This window comes from Tachysurus fulvidraco, chromosome 17 (genome assembly GCF_022655615.1).
Source record: "Tachysurus fulvidraco isolate hzauxx_2018 chromosome 17, HZAU_PFXX_2.0, whole genome shotgun sequence".
NCBI lineage: Eukaryota > Metazoa > Chordata > Actinopteri > Siluriformes > Bagridae > Tachysurus > Tachysurus fulvidraco.
Window position 1 is genome coordinate 22,314,232 of NC_062534.1, and position 22,642 is coordinate 22,336,873.

Below are 22,642 nucleotides of genomic sequence, written 5' to 3' on the forward strand. Positions count from 1 at the left end.
CCTTTGGGTATATAATGCAGCAGGCTCACGAGCTGTGCTTGAGAAACGTTACCGACAGCTGAAGGGTAAAATGGAGCACGACACGTAAATAACGATTAATAACGGTTTTAAACATTAACACACTCCTAAATAAAAGGATTAAGGATTTATTCCCGAAGTTAACGAAGCTAGACACTGGATTAAAAAGCAGCAGGACGTGAAATAAAGCCGGTGAGTGAGAGAGAAAATCTGACAGGAATTCAAACTGTTCACTTTATAACGGTTCATTTTCAAACTGTTCACTTTATAACGGTTCATTTTCAAACTGTTCACTTTATAACGGTTATTACCCCGGTTTGTTAAAGCTACTTATGTCATTACTGTGCGTTCTCTAAACTGGAGCTTATATCTGGGCTAAATGTGGATAAAGTGAAGCTTTGGGCTGATATCAGGTGTCAGGTAGAGTTTGGTATCAGGTCACTGTTCACCTGAATAATGCATCAGCTCCTGTTTAGTATGGTGCCAATTAATAAGTGTGACGAGTATAAAGTTAATATAATGGTAATAAATAAATTCATTCATTCTGCATTCTTTAAAAGTTTTATATATATATAGGTGTGTGTGTGTGTGTGTGTATATATATATATATGTGCGTGTGTGTGTGTATGTATATATGTATGTGTGTGTATCTGTACAGTATATGTATTTATGTATATATATATGTGTGTGTGTGTGTGTGCGTGTAATAATAATAATTATATATATATGTATGTATGTTACACGCGCACACACACACACTTGCTTTTTGTTTTGTTTTTTTCTCCTGCCAATGTATATAATTGATTGTAACTGACTTTATATAGAGGTATAAACTAGAAGTGGTTTCACACTTGGGGATGCTCCCAGGTACGATTCTGGGTGAGCATGACGCCGTGATGCGAGTTCTCCAGTCATGTGAACATCTTGCTTTGCAGAACTTCACAATATTCCATTTTCCAAAACCTTTCTGTAGCTTTGGCCCAAGATGAGCCACATGGCATTATCACAACCGCCATTCAACCAAATCGTGATTCATTTTAATCGATTGGATTGAATCCAGAGCCCCAACCAAGTAGAGCTCATCATAGAAAGTCATTACGTTGGTTGGTGGTAAAAGAAGAATCCTGTGCTTGCAAGTTTTGGCCAACAACTATGTTCTATGTTACTTGTACCTTCTTGGCATCACATTATTTGGAATGTATATCTTCAACACTTCCTGATGAACCGTGCTGTGGTTTGTTTGAAGCCGAGCCCAGTTCAAACCCTGCCACAGCAATCGTACCAAACTCAGGAGTTATAGAATTCTCATGATTGACATGTTTGTTGGAAATATTGATTTTCTTCCCTAAGAACGATCATGAGCTGCTGTTTACACGGATATGCTCTCGATCAGTAGATATGCCACCAGTTCTTGTATCAGTTGGCTCAGGTGATCTCACTGTCTCAATGCATCGCATGATTACTTTCCACCTGAGTGCTCTTGAGACCTTTATCGTGAACCTCTGTCTCGCGAGTTTCTTTCTAGAGGACTTCACGATGGAAGAATTCCGATTGCCGATTGTTTTCCGATCCAGTCTTCTGATGTACTGTGCTTATCGGATGCACATGTTGACAACAGGTTTTGCAAGTGAACGAAACGCTCTTTCATACAACATGTGAGTTTTTGAATAATTTATGCATGGTAGCTCAGCAGAGTCTCAGCTCGGTTACTTTCACATGCGGTGTTTAATCTGTCTAAATCAAACCGTTTGGCCCGGTTTGTTTGTGAATTCGAGAACTCAACCAATCAGAGATTGTCTCAGCGAGGACTAGTGTGATGCAAACTAGCTTATACATTAGCTCTCAGCGAGGACTAGTGTGATGCAAACTAGCCTATACATTAGCTCATAGCTATGTATCATAGCTTATACATTAGCTCGAAGATGCCCGATGACGCCTGGGATAGGCACAGGCTCCCCGTGACCCGAGTAGATCGGATAAAGCGGTAGAAAAATGCCTGATTGACTAGTTTCGCTTAGATTGACAGAGGAAGGAGAGAGTATGCCCCTCCCCACTTCGACAGATGTTGCATAGTTGGAATGCAAGCTCACATCTCTTGACAATAGGAGTGCACGGTTTCACACCTACATGCCATATTTTAAATATTTATTAATGTGCATTAGGAACCAAAACAAAATAAAGTATGTCTTTCCTGAATTATATGCAGATACACTGAACTTTTGAATGGCTGTTCTAAGGTCCACTCTTATATTCTGGGAAAGATTTCCCTTAGATGTTTAGTTACAGAGCATTAGAGTGGTCAGACTCGGATGTTGGGATGCTGAGGAGACTCTGGATCCAGTTTACTGCAAATGTGTTCTGCCCTGAGCCCAGACACAGACCCTTGTGTTCTGGTCCAATTTTAACCATGTCTTCATGGAGCTGCTTGGTGCACATCGTCATTGTCGTGCTAGAACAACGGGCCACTTGGTTTGTATTTGTAACGCTGCAGAATACAACTGTGTGCTTGCAACTTTAACGCAACCATTTGGGAAGAACCACATACAAGTGTGATGGTCCGGGGTGCACATACATTTGGCCATGGAGTGTAGTTGTTTTCTTCTACTCTACGGGTCTCCAGGGACATGCCACTTTAAATCTACACCAAGTCTCCAAGTGTGAACTTTCCCACACACCCTCCTTCCTTCATGGTCAAGCACCAGCAGTTTCCAGGAGAGTCCCACCGACTTATAAGGGCCGTGCTGCATATCAGCAAAGAGGACGATAAAAATACTTCAGCTGCATGGCCTCACGGTCAAGTCCGGCCGAGTTCACCCAGTGCAATAGCAGCGATTCACGAAGGCCGCGAGCAGAGCGGTACGGCAGCAGGCCGACAGGGAGATTTGGCTCGGTGCTGAATATCATAATTAGTCCTAGTCATCTGCAGAAAGCTATAAGCTCCTGTGGGAGACTCAGAGCGAGAACAGAAAGGCCCACAGTCCTGACATGAAGCTTTGTCATTTGTCTCTCACTAATAACTTTACATGGGAGAAGATCAACATGGCTCTTTGATAGTACTGTGAAAATTTAACTTGATCCCAAAGCCTATTCTGATTGGTCAGAAGGAAGTTCTCTCTCTGTGTGTGTGTGTGTCTGTGTGTGTGTCTGTGTGTGTGTGTGTGTGTGTGTGTGTGTGTGTGTGTGTGTGTGTGTGTGTGTGTGTGTGTGTGTCAGACACTTTGTTATTTAAGCGTTTCTTTCAGATGATGGTTGATGAAGGAAAACTTTGATGGAAGTATGTTCCTTTTGTGGACAAGCTGCATTTAATTCCCTTCTTATGAACACTGGCAGATGAACATACAGACAGAGAGGAATGATTATATGAACAGACAGAGAGTGCAACAGACGGATGGAAAGAACGAAACAGGCGGACAGTCAGAAAGAGTGCGACAGAGGGAGACGGACAGAAAGATAGTGAGTGTGACATACGGACAGACAGAGAGTACAACAGACGTAACGGACGGATAGAGAGAGAGAGTTCAGAGAGCTTAATGAAGCAAGGAGTGATTACATTTTTTCTAGCGTAAGCGATAATATAATCCAACTTGTTTTCCTGACAATTAAACAATGTTAAATGTAACTATAACAACAATGACATAAATATTGTACATCATTTCTGACTTGAGGTCAAATCTTCTCTACTCACCAGATGGTGCGCTATTAATGTACATATATCGCTAACGATCACAAATGTCGCTAACGTAGGACATTGTGACCTACATGTGAACATACTGCAGTAATTTAGCATGTAGTTATTCACATGCTTTATTGTGGAACGTAGCGAGTAGTTGCACAATATAAACCAAGACAAGCATCAAGCATCATTCGAATTGATTGGATTGAATCCAGAGCCCTAAAGCTTCTAGATGAAACCTTCACAGCCTTTTCAGACACCTCGCTTCAATTCAGATTTCAGAAACGTCACGTTCAGGAAAAGAGTTGTGTATACTGCTTTACCCCCCTAGGGTAACTCTAATCCATATCTACTCCTGTAGAATTAGCAGGATTGCATTCGGGGCATACCAGAAATTCATAAATCCAAAGTAAACAAAAGTCGCTTCTCCACCGTCACCACCCTGCCATTTGTAAAGCGCAGCTGGTTCATGAGACTAACGTTCAAACGTGAGGACGTGTGTTTTTCTCTGCTTCCTGTCGAGTGGGAAAATTGCAAATGAAGGAGTAGGAAGTTCATCAGATGTGTCAGTAGGTCAAGTGTTCTTGAGGGAAATTTCCCATCATTACACAATGTTTACACAGCGTGCATCAGTTCTTCCTGCTTACTTTCTTTACCTTACTGTTCTGCTGCTTTTATAAAAAGCATTTCATGAGGTGTCCTAACCTCCTTTAACCTGGCGGGGACGGCAATGCGATCACACCCTCCTGGAAACTGAAATCTGAAACTCGTCTATTCTGAGCCCAGAGAACATCTGAAAGCTCCTGGATAAGACACGCTCAGGAATTGAGGGAAGTGCCGGGACGTGGCAGACGCTGGCTTTTACTTAATCGGAAATTACAGGAACTAAGACATGACTAGACCAGGATCAGGTGTGTATTTGCTCATGGCTATGTTCGTGGTCTGTAAAAGCGTGTTCGGTTCTCTGGTGTCAGATTCTATATAGCTCTCAAACAGGTTTCCCAGGGGGTCTGTGAGGCATTGCTAATGAACTGGGGGTCCTTACAAGGGTCTGATTTAAGATTCTTGTAAGCATGATACCTAAAGAATAATGAGGTATCTTCATAGGATTTATTTGGAATTATCCTCTAACCAGCAGATGAACTGATCAAGTTCAGCTTGGAATTGATCCAAAGAGAGTCATGTTCCCATAAAGGTCAATTGTTGCACGAAAGGAACGATAACCACAATAAATAGCTTCAATGTCTGAAAATTCACCTTATTTATTCATATATAGTCTGTATATAGTAGATGTAGTAAACATGGTCATCCAGAAAAACAGGACGCTTCAGACAACCAGCTGTGCAAGCTAAAGTTTGCCGAGGATGCAAGAGCCGAAGCTTGTAGATGTTCAAATACAGCCGTTTCCCAGATCCGATGTTGCGAGTGCGGAGATTAGTAACAGTGCCTACAATATGTCACATTTATCAGATAATCTCTCGGAGCACGAGACGATCATCGAGCTCTTAGGAAAACTAAATGAGACCCACAGGGTAATGCGAGGCGGTGTTGTGTAAGTGTTCCTCAATTAAAACCAGACAAATTAAACCGAGACACGTTGACGATAAATACACTTTGTTGAGGTCTTTGTGCAAGGTTTTGGAATCGGAGTCTAAGGCGCTGACCCTTAGACACCTGGGATCGGCAAATCAGTCAAGTCTCTTTGGCATTGAGTTCAATATGAAGCCAAGACACACAAGGGCTACTCACAATGGCATTGTCAAGACCCCAAACACAGGCTTTATTTTCTGATCGTTTCCACAACATTCACAGCTTTATATCGGACTGTGGTGAGAGGAATGGAAGTAAAACCTGCTTGAACTTGAACTTGTGTTCCTTGCTAGTTCCTGTTCTTTTTTTTTTTGTTTTTTTGTTTGGCATCTGATAGCTATCCATTGCTTCCTTTGGGGAGATCAAGAGTCATCCAGTCAAGCACTGGTTTGGGGGTTCAGGAAATGTTCAGTTTGCTGGATCAGATTTCAGATGACACGATAGGACGAGACACTCACAACGAGACATGAAGTTTTAGCTCTGATAATTCTGTCGTTTCCATGTCAGTACTGCTTTGAATTGTTTTTCCATTACAGGATTTTAAAGCTGCTGATAATCATTTGCTAGAATTTGCACAGTTTTGATAGAACACTTGCTGTCTAAAAGGCATTCCTGTAGTTAATGTCCTGCCTCAGCTGATCATAATTGTGGAGCTTCCTGTTCCTCTTGTCAGCACTTCTTCCTCAAGGTTACTCTAAATACAAATTCACTAGCTACGCTCGTCGTTTAATGTCCTCTTGCGACACTCTATAGTTCCCGCAGTTTCACGCTGGTCGGTCGACGTCCTGCACTTCACGCTCATGCAGCAGTTGTTTTGCATCATCGGCTCGATCCTGTACTTCTGATCGAAAGCAGATAGCGATCCGTTACGAGCAAACGAAGCCAATGCAACCCAACACCTTCCTTCCTAAAACAGCATACTTAAGCACAACGTTATCTGATGACATTGGTTTCATCCTGCTCACCGTTTCCAAACATTCATTCAGATAAACTCCTCAGCCTTCCATTCAAACGCGTTCACCACCACAGACTTCGTGTCGTGTTCAGTGTTGACTCCACTGGGACCTGTACACCATGCTTTAAACCTCAAAGCACAGCCCGGTGCATATAAAAAGATCATAAAGCCCCGAGAGTGAAAGACTGCCAGGCTTCACTGCACAGTTTCACTCCATTCACTACAAATCCCAACGCCCCAGGATACAGAGAAGTTCATACTGTATAGTCAGACATTTGACTAAAAGACACCACGATCTTCCCTCAATACAGATGCAGTCTATGAGGTAAGGTGTGTTTAATGCCTGACTTTCACAAATATGGTATTAAATATGGTATTGTCCTTAAAAGTACCGTATCATTCACGTACGTCTTATCTAGAAAGGTAATGTACCTTTAGCTAAAACCTCCACTTTATGTATAGTTTTTAAAGGGCCAGTGTCTATGCATTTTGAAGGTATAAAACATACAAATTCCATCCAAACGACTGGAAACGGGCACAAGTACGGTTTAGCAAACTAGTAAAAAAAAAAATTAAATAAAATATATTTTATTTATTTATTTTAATGTACACATTATTAAGCTAATGTAGCTGATAGGGCTGGGTGATAAAATACCTGTGTCATAAATATTGTGATGAATGATCTCAGTCACAGATGAAATGTACTAAGAAATAAAATGTGTATATATATTGTTAAAATATTTTATTAAAATGTGTGAAACTGTTTCCATTTTAGTTTTGGTATTTTTAAATATGTTTATTTAAATAAATGCTATACGAATAATTTCTTTTTTCTAAACAAGCACTATTGTATTTCTTATTGTTCACCAAGGGATCATATTTTTGTCACACTCATCTTTAACCTAATCAGATTGGTCAGTTTTCTCACACAGATCTCTTTAAGAACGGGCATGAAGATTCATCATTTATTCACAAAGTCCAGACAAACAGTCTAGACTTGAGGGGGCGTGGCTCTGTGTCAGAAGGCGGAGCCTGACGTCAGAAGCGATTTAAAATGTAAAACACGGACGATGTGACGTATTGAGTTTGACGATCGTGTGCCACACAATGTTCCAGTCACAGATTATCGGCAACCATCAAAGATCCTCTGAATAAGTTGTAACTCCACTCGTGTTGCTATTCTATTGTACTATAGCAAGTTTTTCATGTGAATTTCCTGAAACTTCATGGGTTTATAAATCTGAGAAAAAATACACATGACAACTGAAAGTCCATCTGAAAGTTAAACCAAACAGTCAAACAGCCAGCTGTAATTTGTACCTCAGATACTTTAGAAGTAACCAGACACTCGATTCACTCTCGTTCACTTATTTTTCAGCACCGGCCTGCAACGACGATGCCCGCAGCAGCAGCCGCACACTAAGCTAGCTCCCGTTTCGACCAAGAGAAACAGGGAGCGAAGGAGAAGAGAAACGATGGGGGAAGTGGAAGACGAGAGGTGCTCTCAGGCCAGCCAGCTCTTCGAGAACTTCGTCCAGGCCTCCACGTGTAAAGGAACACTCCAGGCTTTCGGCTTGCTCTGCAGGCAGCTGGAGCTCGACCCGACCGACCACCGAGGCTTCTATAGCAACCTGAAGGCATCCGTCACCTCCTGGAAGGCCAAAGCCTTGTGGACCAAGCTGGACAAACGAGCCAACCACAAGGAGTACAAGAAAGGCAGAGCATGCACAGACCTCAGGGTTTGTAACGAAATAAATCCGTACCTGTCTCATAAAACATGCAAAACATCTCGTGTGAAAGTTTTAACCAGTTAAACAATTAATATCCAGAGATGGATCTGAATTACAGGGAACCATTCGATCGGCTTTGCTCTTAAAGCTGCCGAAGTTTAATGGTCCCGAGATAATCTTGTGCCGTGGGAGGAAAAATGGACATTGAGCTCTTTTTTTATCTCTACAATAAAAACACTTTCTCGAAGCCCTGAGAGTGTAAACAGAAAGCGAAATAAGCAGTTTAAGACCAGCAACTCCCTCACGTCCATTTGTTAGGCAAATCAGGTCATCAGGGATTAAACCGACCCACAGCTGACTTTGGTAGCATTGCTTTTGGTAACTTATTGATGGATACATAAGAAATGGAAAGAAAGCCACGTTCAAAGTCGAACAGTCACCGAAGGCTGATTCCTGAAGTGACTTTTTTTTATACTGTTCATACAGTAGGTCAGAAGATCAGGATCAGGTTCATTGATGTTATCCATACATCGCTAATGACTAATTAAAAGTTTATTATTTTGCTTGTTTGTAGATGCACATGATTACAAACAGTTTTTGCAGAAATGTACGAGTACATTGTCGGTTTAAGGCCAGGTACAGACGTTCGCTAGCGCTCAGGGTCTGAAACAGCAGGATTAGGACGTGCCTGAGAACACTGGCTGATTGTGCGGGTCTTAAAATGAGGGCGAAAAAAAAAAAAGTGTTGCAAAAGAAACTAATCTTTCAGCTCACGGGACTCACAGTGTGGAAATTACGGGTCAGACAATAACATTCACAACCTCATGCGTCTTGTTATTGTGTTGCTTTTATTTGTTTAGGTTATTAGAAATCTTGAAAGATTGTGTGTGTGCTGATGTTTAGAAATGTTACTGGGAGTCACTTTCAAACAAGCCGTGGGGGGGGGGGGTTTGAACATTTATAGACTTTGCATGATGTTTTAGTACTTTTTTTTGCTATGCCGACACAATGAGGTATTAAACTATATATTTGTCTATACTGTATGTATACCTTAAAGCAACAGTCACGACGGCGGCGTACAACCGAGTTTTAGGAGAGGACGAACCCGTCTGTATCTTTAACGTCGTAGAGCATGAACTCGCTAAACGTTCTTACAGTTTGTCTTACAAACCTGACGTACACAGACGGTTGTTTAGGAGGATTAGGTGGCATTCACTGGATGTCGTGTCACTGTTAAAACGTGCATGAACATGTACGCTCACATGAATGACATGACGGCGTGGTCTATTTTCCTCTAACCGCACAATGTTTCCTACTAGGCTGGTGAGCCTAGGAATATTCCTTTCGGTTTTGGTCACCCACGATATACACCCACACACACACACACATTTTAATAATATACAAATACTGTTCAAACCTTACAGCAGGCCTGTAACCATATTAACTCTTTCCTGTATTATACAAGCTTGTAGAAAATACCTAAACGTTGGGAACCTCTGGTGAAAACCTGCCTTGGTAAACCGCCAGGATTTTGAATATCGAGTGCCTATCAGATGCTGTCAACATGGTATAGGTGAAGAATATAGGTAAACACTTACGGCTGAAATTTCACCCGTTATACTGTAGTAAGTTCACTGGAAGGTTTTTTTATTTTGAAACTCGTTAACTTTTAGACAGTAAAACTGAAGCAGTAGTTTCAGAAAGTGGTGGCTCAGTGGTCACTAATCGTAAGGTTGGGGGTCAAGCCTCTGAACTGACAAATTATCGTTGCTGGGCGCCTGAGTAAGGCCCCTAACTTTAACTGCTCTCCGATCCCAGCTTCCTAAGATTGCAAATGTTTGCAAAGATATGCAAAAACATTTTGAGGGGTAGTGGTGGCTCAAGCAGCTAAAGCTCTTGGGGATCGGGGTTAGAGCTGCCACTGTTGGGCCCTTGCGCAAGGCCCTTAACACATTCCGCTTCAGGGGTGCTTTATTATGGCTGACCCTGCGCTCTGAGACCCAACCTCCAAAGTTGGTATATCAAAGAAAGAATTTCACTGTGCTGTAATGTACAGTATATGTGACAAAAATAAAGGCTTCTATTCTATTCAATTCAGTTTCCCAAGTCTGGTCTGATCTTGAATTTGGCTTGTTAAATGTTATTTTAGAAATCTTCGTCATCTTTAGATACTGCACTGATTTTATACGAGAAGCTACTAGATTGGATGTGCGACTTCTTGGCTATCAAAGCTTTGATAAACAGATGATATGAGGTGATGAGGCAGAAAGCAAGAGACCTGCAGAGGGAGAGGTAGGTTTTATTGCTCAGGGGTCGACACGATAAAGATTGAACGCTTTAACGTGTTTACTTCAGTCTCGGCAGGGTAGTCGTTTAGGGTGTGATCCGAACGGTACCCAGGGTTTGTTTGGGTTTTTGTGTCTGTGTTTATCTGCTGATTTGAAGGTTTTAGCTAACAGATAAGACGACTTGTCAGTATCGCTGATGTGACTCGTTTATCTCTGAAGTTCTTAGTACAGTTTGTGTAGCTACAGTTTTTATAAACAAAGAAATGTTTTGGTCCTTCTAGTTTGGGGTGTCTTGTCTTTAACCTGGCTCAGTGTGTCACACAGAATATTCGCTCTAAATTGAGAGGAGCCGCTTGATACAGCACGGTTCAGGAGCCTCAGTTAGTTCCTGGAAGCTCTGTTCCCCTGGATAGTGACCCCTGAGCAAACAAGCGTTGGTTGGTGCTGTAGAGTTTGGGAATCCTTTAGGAGGAGCAGGAGTCTGTGACCGGAGATTGAACAGGCTGCCGAGCTGACCGTCCGACTGTAGGAAGGAAATTTATTGTATTTTACTTCCAGAGTCTCTGTGCCTTAAGTACGACGTCTTGGATTTCATTATCAAGTCCTTCTGGAAGCCCGGTCGTAGAATCCAGAGACGCTACATTTCTCACCACGTCATGTCTCTCAGAGAAACTTCTAAATGTAAATCAGACACAGGTTTGACATTTCATAAGTTATGTCTGCTCCAGATAGTAGTATCTCTAGGATATGGTGTAACTGCAGATGATCTTTCCTCCTTCACTGATGAATTTATGACTCTGAAACTCGGACACACCAGACGTGTAATTAATACATTTGTATTTAGGTTACAAATACATTTTACGCACTCGCGAAATGGTTCTGAGGAGTGCATGTGGGATTTCTTCCTATATGAGCAAAAGTACTACGCAGCCTTGGTGTCTTTCCTCAGATGTGTACGGTAGCTTCTTCCCCAAAAGCTTATGTCCCAATACTGAGCAGCACGATCATGAACGTTCAGATGAGCTTCAGGGTCAAAAGCTATACCAGCTGTGGTGTTGTCTAAAGGCGTGTAGACACAGCAACACTCCTGCTGCGTTCCACACCCTTCTGATGACTCAACCTCAGATCACTGTCTAATATCTGGCTCTGCATCAGACCTGTGGATTATATTCCTCTAACAGCACAACCCTACCCTAGGTTTTATTATGTTGCTTGCTTCTAGACACTGTATGGACTCCAGGGAGATGAACGTGACTCACGACGGCATCGACATACGCTCTCGTCACACACCGTTTAAAGCCCGTCTTCAAAACACACCTCCTTTTAAGGTTACACAGAGCGATGCTGTAAATTCTATTGAGGATTCAGAGGTGCAGAGTTCAGTCCAAAGGTGAACCCAGTGAGCAGGTTAATAGCGTGTAAACACACACACACACACACGGGCACAAGTGTCTCGACTCGAGGCGATTTGTACAGTATATAGGTATAACTGAGATGATGTCATTCATTCTCCACTGCGTTTCAGTGTTTATCCTGTATGTTTATTTTATGGGATATCTAGAGATCTCAAATCCTAAAGAAAATCACATGTTAATTTTGCTCAATATTTATAGGTAAACATGTTAAATTGTACCAGTAGAATTATTAGTGGGGTTTTTTTGGGTTTATTTTTAACCTTACTGCATACACATGAATGTAGAAGTTTAGTTTACATTACATTTATGGCATTCGATCCACGTCCTTATCCAGAGCCACGTGCAAAAGTGACCCTCGTTGGTTCACTAGGTTCCAGACTTAAGACACCATCAGCCTGAAACTCTGTTCAGGGTTTTTATTTATTTATTTTTTAAATAAGTGCTAGTGTAAGTGTTTCAGGAAGAGGAAAGTCTTCAATCAACGTTATTACGAAGATATCCAGTGACTCAGATGTTCAGATATCTAGAGGAAGTTCATTCCACCACCTCGGTGCCAGAACCGGAGTCTTGATGTAGACCTGCCAAAACTGAGCTAGTCATAAGTGCATTCATTCATTTCACCAGCTAATGAAAAATCACTTCTCAGATCTTCTGCGCGAACATAACTTTATCCGGTCCGATTGTCTTTGGGATTAAAATAAACACTTTGCTCATGCGCCGTATATTATTCTGCACCCGGGAAGTCAATATGGATGAAACCGATTTGTTCACCCCGTTAGGTTAATATAAGCTGTGGAGTCTTAATGAGAAAATTGAGAATATCTGTTGAACTATCTGTCTGAGTAGAACAGAGTTATTAGTGGTTTACTGAACCACATGGACCAGTCTCTTCTTCTGTGGACCGCGATCGTGACATGTATGACGCGATCGTGAAACATTTGTATGACAAACAGCACAAGTTTCTCTTCTCTGCTTTCTCTTGGTTTCTCCTCCGCAGTGTCTGGTCATCGGCGGGGGCCCCTGCGGCTTGCGTACGGCCATCGAGTTGGCGCTTCTCGGAGCCAAAGTGGTGGTGATCGAGAAGAGGGACACGTTCTCCAGGAACAACGTCCTCCATCTTTGGCCTTACACCATCCACGACCTCAGAAACCTCGGCGCAAAGAAGTTCTACGGCAAGTTCTGCGCCGGAGCCATAGACCATATCAGTAAGTGCAAGCTGTCCGTGTGTCATCAGATAAACCGTGTGCAGTAGATTTAATAAAGAGGTAGTGGGTTGCATAAATATCGACACCCCTGATCACAATAATGACTCATTTTTATGCGACTCTGAAAGTCATACAGTAAAGTACAGGAAAGAGTGTGTGAAAAATACACCACAATTTGTTATGAAATTGTTTCTGACATGATGTCTTTTTGACATTTAATCTGTAAGCCGTGCGTGTGTGTGTCTGTATATTTCTGTAAAGATTAGGCCACTCCCCTGAAAGTCAAAGAAGATGCAAAAAATATCATGCCTCTGCCAGACAATAATGCAAATGTGCTGGTTTCTAAGGAAGCATCCGTCAAAAGTCTAGCAACATTTTGTGTCATCATATTAATAATAATTATAATAATTATAATGAGTCGGCAGTCCTTTAATCAGGTTTTCTGCTGCACGTTTTGTCGTGTGTTTTAGGTATTCGTCAGCTGCAGCTGATCCTTCTGAAGGTGAGTCTCATCGTCGGGGTGGAAGTTCATGTCAACGCAGAGTTTGTCAAACTCCTGGAGCCACCCGAAAAGCAGGACAGCGTTGGTAAGCAGATTCGCCCAAAAGAGCCACCCCCATCCAAACGTACAGTATTTTATTATATAGAGATTGCTTTGAGCACAAAGGCATCAAGAGACTTTCTCTACAATTATGTGTTTCCAGTTCAGTGGGGAAGAGCCATATACTGTAAGGGTGTGATGGTCAGGGGGGCACATACTTTTGCTCATATAGGAAGAAATCCCACATGCACTCCTCAGAACCATTTCGCGAGTGTGTAAAATGTATTTGTAACCTAAATACAAATGTATTAATTACACGTCCCAGAGCGTGAATATAGTCCCAAAGTCTGTTTGAGGAGCTTCTGTACTCCTCTGTAGTGTTTCAAGGCTTCCAGGATTCTTCAAACATTTCACAGGAACATAGAGCGTCTCGTTAAAGATGATACGGAGAAGGTTTTTACGTCAGTGCCACTTAGAGCTTGCATAGCGTGCAGATGATAAGCTGCTAATGATACTCTGCTATATTTAGTCCCCTGTGCACCAGCGGGGTCGGCCTGAACCGCTAGATATGTAGTGTTTGGGAATCATAGAGGTCTGGCGTTTTTGTGTCCGAACTCTGTGTACTTATGTTTTGCTATTTATACGTACATGAAGTGTGTGTGTGTGTGTGTGTGTGTGTGTGTGTGTGTGTGTGTGTGTGTGTGTGTGTGTGTGTGTGTGTTTGCAGGGCAGGGATGGAGAGCAGAAATGTCACCCGTTAGTCATCCCATCTCTGACTACGAGTTTGACGTGCTAATAGGAGCGGACGGACGCAGAAGCACGCTACACGGTGAGTTTTATCGCCACGAGTCAGCAGTCACCATGCTACGAAGCAGCCAGGAGGCGTTCGTACTTCTGGTTGCCATGGCAATTAACATTTATCAGCGGGTGGTGGCGTTCAAACCTATTTTCTTGCCGCTAGAAACGAAACGTTCTGCACGGCAATTTGGCATCTGTGTATTAAATTCAGCAGTGTGTATCTGAGGCATATTATACGAGATGATGGAGAAGCAGCAAGCACACGGATCAAGTCCGTCTTCACTCCCATCATTATCCACTGCACTGAGATATTTGCGTAGCTGTCAACTTCACACAGCTTGTCTTTATCGCTGGACACACCCACATCTTGTCGCATACGGTCACCGTCGCCCATGTCACCGGGAGTCATCAGGTCGCTTTGTCGCTGCGAGTCACCGTAAGCATGAAGGTAGCACAAGATTTCCATCCAACACCACTAGCCTCCATGCTGGATTTCCTGATCAGTGGAAAGTCATTATGAGCCTCTCCTGCTCCTGGAATCTAACAGCTCAGGGTGAAGTTATCAGGCATAAATATTACACGCTCTCTCATCAATCCCATCAGAGCACAAAGGTCTAACTCGGCTTCACCGACGAAGTAGAATAACGTCATTTACAGAACCTGACCGTTAAACACAGCGTACTGAGAAATACAGGAAGTAGTCCTGCGCCTTTTTAGGCTGTATCTAAATAAACAAAGCATCCGTTTCGTCTGGAGATAAAAAAAAAAAAATAGACCCACGCATAGATGAGTTTCCTGTTTGTGAAGGATCGAGTCAAAGAAGCACAGAATGAGCTCTCTCTCAAAGTCATAATGATATAAGGCTTATCTGATCCAGTGGGAGCTTAAAGAAATGTCCAGTCAGATCACAGTGTGTCGGGTTTCTCAGAGTTTCTCACCTCATGAAAATTGAGCGCCTGTTCCAGGAGTTTAGGATGGAGCATGTAAGCATTTAATGTGATTATAAATATACAGTCTGACGATAAATGTTGTACGGTTGAGGAGGTTGTTGTCCTCAAAGACCACATGGAGTTGCATCTCCTCTTTAGTATCACACAGTCTAACCGGAGCTGGAACATCTCTAGATGTCTCAGGATCCTCATCTCAGCGAAGGTCCAAAATCTTCGACACGGAACACAAATGGTACCGGCTGGTACAATCTCTGGATGCCTCGGGGATGAAACGTGTATTTGTTTTCCTCTAATATCCGATCCACCGCTATTCGTTGGTGTCGGATCAGTGCCTGATATTTCAAAGGTCTTGTGGATGGTTTGATGACTGAACCCTGTAGGCTGATGGTGGTCTGTAATTAAGCTCTTTTAAAGCTTCCTGGTTTAGTCTTTAACTGCCCCAGTCAATCGGAGAGGAGCCGGAGGGGTGGAAGTGCCTCCGACACCCGAAACCTCTGAAGTCTGAATGAAATGATTGACAGGAGGCAGATCGCAATATAGACCAGTGTTTCAGACCAGAAGTTTATTTCCAATCAGGTTTTCTGTTTGTGCTGCTTTTTGTTGTTTTTTATATTTTCTTCTTCATTTTTTTTTCTCTTCATACTTTCTCTCATTTTAATTCTCCTGCTTCTCCTGTTCCTGCTGCTCATCATCTTCTCCTTCTCCCTCTTCTTCACTACTCCAGGTTTTAAAAGGAAGGAGTTTCGAGGCAAGCTGGCCATCGCCATCACCGCCAACTTTGTCAACCGCAACACCACAGCGGAAGCCAAAGTGGAGGAGATCAGCGGCGTGGCCTTCATCTTCAACCAGAAGTTCTTCCTTGAGCTTAAGGAGGAGACAGGCAAGTTCTCAACATCTCTGTTCTGTTCCAGCATAGACAGAGAGGGAGACGGACAGACAGACCGACAGACCGTCTCTCTGTCTGTCTGTCTGTCTGTGTCTGTCTCTCTCTCTCTCTGTCAGACAGACAGACTGGCGCTCTCTCTCTCTCTCTCTCTCTCTCTCTCTCTCTCTCTCTCTGTCAGACAGACAGAGAGGGAGACAGACGGACAGACAGACAGACAGACCGACAGACAGAAAGGGAGAGAGGGAGACAGACGGACAGACCGACAGACAGAGAGAGAGAGGGAGACAGACGGACAGACAGAGAGAGAGAGACGGACAGACCAGCAGAGAGAGAGGCAGGCAGACAGACCGACCTACAGAAAGGGAGAGAGGGAGACAGACCGACAGACAGAGAGAGAGAGACGGACAGACCAGCAGAGAGAGAGGCAGGCAGACATACCGACTGACAGACAGAAGGAGAGGGAGACAGACCTAGAGAGAGAGGGGGGGGGGGACAGACGGACAGACCGACAGACGGCGGGAGAGGGGGACAGACCGACAGACGGCGGGAGAGAGAGACAGACCAACAGACAGAGGGAGAGAGAGACAGACAGAGGGAGAGAGAGACAGACCGACAGGCGGACAGAGAGGGAGGCGGACAGAGAGTGAGAGACAGAGGGATAGGGTTTACTGTGTGTACTGCATGATGTGATTGATGCATCTCCACTTCATTCATTGTAGCTATAAAACAGACTCCTGTAGGATCTAAATCAAGCTTCATTTCTTTCCTTCCTGACGATCAGATGGAAAGCAGCTTAATGATTTATCTCCTGTTTGCATTAATCACTGAAGTCTGTCTTGTTGTTGTGCATCAGTTTCTTTTATACTGCTCACACACACGTGATAATTAGATGGGAAATTCTCTAGTGCTAAAGTCAGGAGCATGAGTCAAGGTGACGGTTTCTACCCCACAGTATAAACCCTTATCTCCAGGGGCAGATAACGACCGTGTTTGTTGTTGTGTTTAAACAGGGATCGATCTGGAGAATATCGTCTACTACAAGGACAACACGCACTACTTCGTCATGACGGCCAAGAAGCAGAGTTTGCTGGATAAAGGGGTCATTATTCACGTAAGGAGAGGTTTTTACTTTTACTGAAGAGTGTGTGAGTGTGTGAGTGTGTGAGTGTGTGAGTGTGTGAGTGTGTGAGTGTGTGAGTGTGTGTGTGTGTCTCACCGAGAGGACTAGTGTGTGATGTTAGATGTTGTTGAAATCTAACAGGAAGTCCACTCAGGTTCATCTGCTGGATTTTTACTTCCACACACAGTTATTTTCAGTGACGCACGTGGCACACACACGCTACTATATTGCATTTAGACATTTCTGGGATTCACAGTATGTATGTTTGTTGATGCGCTGCGTCTAATTTTATTTTATTCTGCCAAATCATCATCATCATCATCATCTTTATATCTTGCTTGTCTTTGTATTCTTTATCTTCCCCATCTGCACATGCTACTAGAACGTCGTCTTCTTATTCTGCCGTTTGTTCTCAGTTATCTTCCTCCTCTTATTCCGCTACATTTTCACCTTCATCCTCTTATTCCGCTACATCTTCATCCTCATCCTCTTATTCCGCTACATCATCTTCATCCTCATCCTCTTATTCCGCTACATCTTCTCCATCTCCATCCTCATCCTCTTATTCCGCTACATCTTCTCCATCTCCATCTTCATCCTCTTATTCCGCTACATCTTCTCCATCTCCATCCTCATCCTCTTATTCCACTACATCTTCTCCATCTTCATCCTCTTATTCTGCGACATCTTCTCCATCTTCATCCTTATTCTGCTACATCTTCTCCATCTTCATCCTCTTATTCCGCTACATCTTCTCCATCTTCATCCTCACCCTCTTATTCCGCTACATTTTCTCCATCTTCATCCTCACCCTCTTATTCCGCTACATCTTCTCCATCTTCATCCTCTAATTCCGCTACGTCTTCTCCATCTTCATCCTCATCCTCTTATTCCGCTACATTTTCTCCATCTTCATCCTCATCCTCTTATTCCGCTACATCTTCTCCATCTTCATCTTCATCCTCTTATTCCGCTACATCTTCATCTTGATGTTCATATTCTGTATACGAGAGATCTTCATCTTTTTCTCTCTGTTATACGTTCTCCATCTTTATCTTTTTATCCATCTTTAACGACCAGTTCTACTTTATGACTCTTTTGTTTCTTGTGGTTAAGTAAGAGGGAATAAACGCCGTCCTTCATGTTAATAAGTATTTTAATAGTTTCTATAATTTTGTTTTCAGTCTTAAATTAAATTGTCTGGATTCTGCTCTGTTTGGGGGGAAAAACTGCAGCGAGATTGATCCAGGATGAAACGAAGGCGGAAGATCGGCTTTAACGATGAACGTGAAACTCCACAGAAGATTTTATTCCCTTTTGTTGTTGTTGTTCTTTTTTTTTTTTTTTTTTACTCTTGTCTATCAGGACTACATTGAGACCGAGCGACTGCTGCACAGCGACAACGTCAATCAGGAAGCTCTGCTGTCCTACGCCAGGGAGGCGGCTGACTTCGGCACCAACTACCAGCTTCCGTCTCTGGACTACGCCATGAACCACTACGGACAGCCCGACGTGGCCATGTTCGACTTCACCTGCATGTACGCGTCGGAAAACGCCGCGCTTATAAGGGAGAAGAACGGACACCAGCTGCTGGTGGCTCTGGTTGGAGACAGCCTTCTGGAGGTACAGGGAGAAAAGCACTTGACTTAATTCTCCGTTAGATGAGCTCCAAAGTTGCGCTGAAAAAGTCAGCCGTATAAATGATTAATGTAATTAAAATACACTAGGAATAGAATTACAATGAAAATAGAATTCAATTATGCAGGCAGAAAAAGGACATGTATAGAAAATCTACAATATGAATGCAGACTGGTGGCAGTACAGTACGACTGGTGCAGATTTCAGTGTATGTTGCATGTATTGATGTTTTGTACATTTTATAGTTCAATTTAATGCCTTGAAACAGCCATCGAACAAATTCCCACCTACGTTTCATCTTGTCCTCTTTTACCTCAGCCCTTTTGGCCCATGGGGACCGGATGTGCTCGAGGCTTCCTGGCTGCATTTGACACGGTGTGGATGGTGCAGGGTTGGGCTCAGGGAAAAACCCCTCTGGAGGCGCTATCCGAGAGGTCAGGGTAAAATCTCAAATAGCATGTGTCCTGATTGTTTAGAGATATGTGAGCGTTAATAGGGGAAAATGTAGGTACACATAGGGCTGGGCGATAAAATGATAACGATATGTATCGCGATAGACACGTGATCTATATCAATAAAAAATGTGTCTGTAGCTGCAACACATGCACATACACGTACACACACACACACACACTCTTAAAGCAGTGGTGTCCAGACCAGAAGCATCCCTGAGTTCTATGTTTATATTTAACACTTTGCACTATTCTATTACACTTTATTAAGCATTTCTTACATTTTCTTTCATTTTGCACCTTAAATATTAAGAGATAATTGTTAAGTGTTCATCGTGACTTCAGACTTATGTTTACATTGTAATTATTTGAGTTTTCCTGGTTGTTGACATTTCTGTCTTAATAACTGAGGGGATTCTGATCAGAGGAAGGTTAAGTTCAAAATAAAAAATGTTTAAATGGAATATTTTCTCCTGGTCCTTATTTTAATTGGGTCATAAAAAATACCAATAATTATCGATAATGACCAATATTAAACACTGATATCGTGATTCGGTTTTCAGCTGTATCGCCCAGCCCTAGGTACACAGAGTACAAGCTCGAGTGCTAGATACATAAATCTGTAAAATATCACTACTTAGACAAGTTGTTTATTAAAGCGGTCACACGCTGTATTTTATCCGGTCACAATTTTTGACAGCACAAATATGTAAATAAGAATGTTAAGACAGGGTAGTGAGTGACTGTGTGTGTGAAACATCAGATTATGAAGTTCCAGGGTTTGTTAATCCCAGGTGAAGTATGGGCAGTGTGAAAGGTCACGCAAGATAACCCAGTAATTCCTATACATGGGGTTCACTAGGACCCAGGGGGGAATGATTTTAAGTGTGGGTGTGGATTCTTTTGGATTTGATGGTAACAGAGATGTTGATGGTGTTGCGCATGATAGGGAGAGCATCTACAGGCTTCTGCCTCAAACCACAGCCGAAAACATCAGTAAGAACTTTGAGCAGCACACCATCGACCCTGCAACCCGCTACCCCAACCTCAACTCCACCTGCGTCCGACCACACCAGGTGAGGCTCACGCTATACGCGTTCACGTATCATTCGCGCCTCTTCTCTCTTCGAATCATCTTTCTGTACTTTACTCCATCTCTGCGTCACTGCAGGTCAAGCATCTATACATCAACGGGGAGCAGAACCCATGTTCCCTGGAGCGTAGTGGACCCACGCGCAGGTCCGTCAATATCTCCAGGAAAGGTGAAGACGGGTTATAAACATCAACTACAACATGAGTTTAAGGGGGATTTTTTTTTAACGCCATTTAAGTTTCACAAGCAGGTGTTCAGCATCCTAAAATATCTGTACGTGAATACTAAAATTGTTCTGTAGGAGGGTGTGTGTGTGTGTGTGTGTGTGTGTGTGTGTGTGTGTGTGTGTGTGTAAAAAGAAACATAGTACTTGAGGCTAAAGTTAGGGGTGAGTGTAAGCAGAGCAATAATTAGTAAGTCAGTGCTTACAAATATAGTGTTTGTGTGTGTGTGTGTGTGTGGTCAGAATCTGCGGTGCGGCCCAGTCGCTTGTTGCTGTGGTGTCAGAAGCAGACTGAAGGATACAGAGGAGTGCATGTTACTGACCTCACTACATCCTGGAGGAGCGGCCTCGCCCTGTGCGCCCTCATCCACCACCAGCGCCCAGACCTCATGTGAGCGAGACACACACACACACACACACACACACACACACACACATTCAGTTAACAGTGAGAAACACAAATTCATGTACACACAAGCTTATCTTCTCATAACAGCTTATGTTGTACACTGTGACTCTCACACACTCTTACTCACACACATTTAGTAAGCACTTTATCCTGGTCCAAGGCCACACTGGATCCCAGTTTATCCCATGAATCCTAGGCGTAGGGCAGGAATACGCCCTGGACACGGGATGCCAGTTAACGCTGACACACACCCCACACTCTAACAGAGATGTTAGTCCCGTCCGAATCCATACACGAAATGACAGACGTCGGCTGAAAAAAATTCGAACTCAAACGTCGTTTGGAAAACTAGTCCCGTCCGAATAGGGCTAAATCTTAATTATGAGATACTGTTATAATTATGATTTAGCATCTCAAGTATGATTCATATTTAAGATACTAAAGCATAATTAAGTCACATTTGAGATACTAAAGCCTAATTAAGGTCCCAAGCCATATTTTGAGTTACTAAGTCATAATTAGAAGATGAGTCATTATGTTGAGACGCGCTCTTACTGTATGTCAGAACCGTACCGTCTCAGAGATCACAACCAGCCCATGTACACTCATGTCTCCCAACATGTCTCCCAACAATACCAACAGTATCTTGAAATTACTAAGCGCCTTAACTATGACTCGTTTTTTTTTCCCAAAACGATGGTGTCTAGAATTATAAGACCATTATTTTGAGTTCCTTGATTTATTTATTTATTTATTTATTTATTTATTTATTAAGTGGAAGAAATCAGTTTCTATACCATTTTGGTGAAAAGCAATCCTAGAGGACAAAATGTGAGTAACAGTTAGTCTTGTGTCAGAAAACTAAAAGTGATTCCTTATGTCCTATGTACCTGTATATAACGCATTAAAAACAAACTAGGACAAACATTCTAGTATTTAGTGGATTAAGACCTTCTATATTGACCCTTGTTCATCTTCTTCTCCTCCTTCTTCTTCCTCTTCCTCTTCTTCTCCTCAGAGATTTTGATTCTCTGAACGAGGCAGACAGCGCCAAGAACAACCAGCTCGCGTTCGAGGTGGCCGAGGAGACGTTCAGCATCCAGCCGCTCATCACAGGACAGGAAATGGCCGCCGAGCAGGAGCCCGACAAACTCGTCATGGTGCTCTACTTGTCCAAGTTCTACGAAATGTTCTGCAACTCCTCCATATCTTCCTCAGGTAGGAAGGTCTACAAAAGGGTTTAACACCTATATATTTAGTAGATTCTAATACCGTCAAGACGTTTTCAGTTTACGTCGTTTATTGGGAATTATTATCGAGATGCATTTAATATTAAGCGACTAAATCAGCCTGTAGGTTTTCGGTCAGTGACAAATCATGTAGTATGTAGAAACTTATGAGACTTAAAACTTATGCAACTCTTTTTGTGTTAATCATAGAATAAAAAGATTAATATCCTCAATTTGCAGGAGCTCCCAAAGAGACCAGCAAGAACAATGAGGATCTTTCATCCAAGCCCAAGAACTCTGTTTACACCTCAACAAATCTCTCGCTGCCCCGGAAACGGATTCCAAAGGTGTTTTTTTTTTTTTTTGTTTTGTTTTGTTTTTGTTTTTTGTCTTTTTATTTATTTATCAAGTTCACGACTTCACCCTAAT

The 22,642-nt window shown here is 42.7% G+C and overlaps 1 protein-coding gene across 6 annotated transcripts in view; it reads left to right on the forward strand.

Moving 5' to 3' along the window:
- Window positions 1–22,642, forward strand: part of mical2b (microtubule associated monooxygenase, calponin and LIM domain containing 2b) — a 59,635-nt gene continuing 36,993 nt past the window's right edge. The window contains exons 1-14 of one of the 6 annotated variants that reach the window (XM_047802221.1): window positions 1–210; window positions 7,615–7,975; window positions 12,667–12,874; window positions 13,345–13,461; window positions 14,143–14,244; window positions 15,888–16,043; window positions 17,060–17,160; window positions 18,535–18,792; window positions 19,126–19,241; window positions 20,209–20,335; window positions 20,431–20,521; window positions 20,819–20,966; window positions 22,003–22,202; window positions 22,454–22,560. In XM_047802221.1, coding sequence (XP_047658177.1) covers window positions 7,712–7,975; window positions 12,667–12,874; window positions 13,345–13,461; window positions 14,143–14,244; window positions 15,888–16,043; window positions 17,060–17,160; window positions 18,535–18,792; window positions 19,126–19,241; window positions 20,209–20,335; window positions 20,431–20,521; window positions 20,819–20,966; window positions 22,003–22,202; window positions 22,454–22,560 — 1,995 coding nt within the window. In that variant the 5' untranslated portion in view covers window positions 1–210; window positions 7,615–7,711. Of the gene's footprint in view, window positions 211–3,336; window positions 3,472–4,484; window positions 4,603–7,614; window positions 7,976–12,666; window positions 12,875–13,344; window positions 13,462–14,142; window positions 14,245–15,887; window positions 16,044–17,059; window positions 17,161–18,534; window positions 18,793–19,125; window positions 19,242–20,208; window positions 20,336–20,430; window positions 20,522–20,818; window positions 20,967–22,002; window positions 22,203–22,453; window positions 22,561–22,642 lie in introns of those variants that run through there. The other 5 variants (XM_047802220.1, XM_047802223.1, XM_047802225.1 and 2 more) reach the window with 5 other exon arrangements.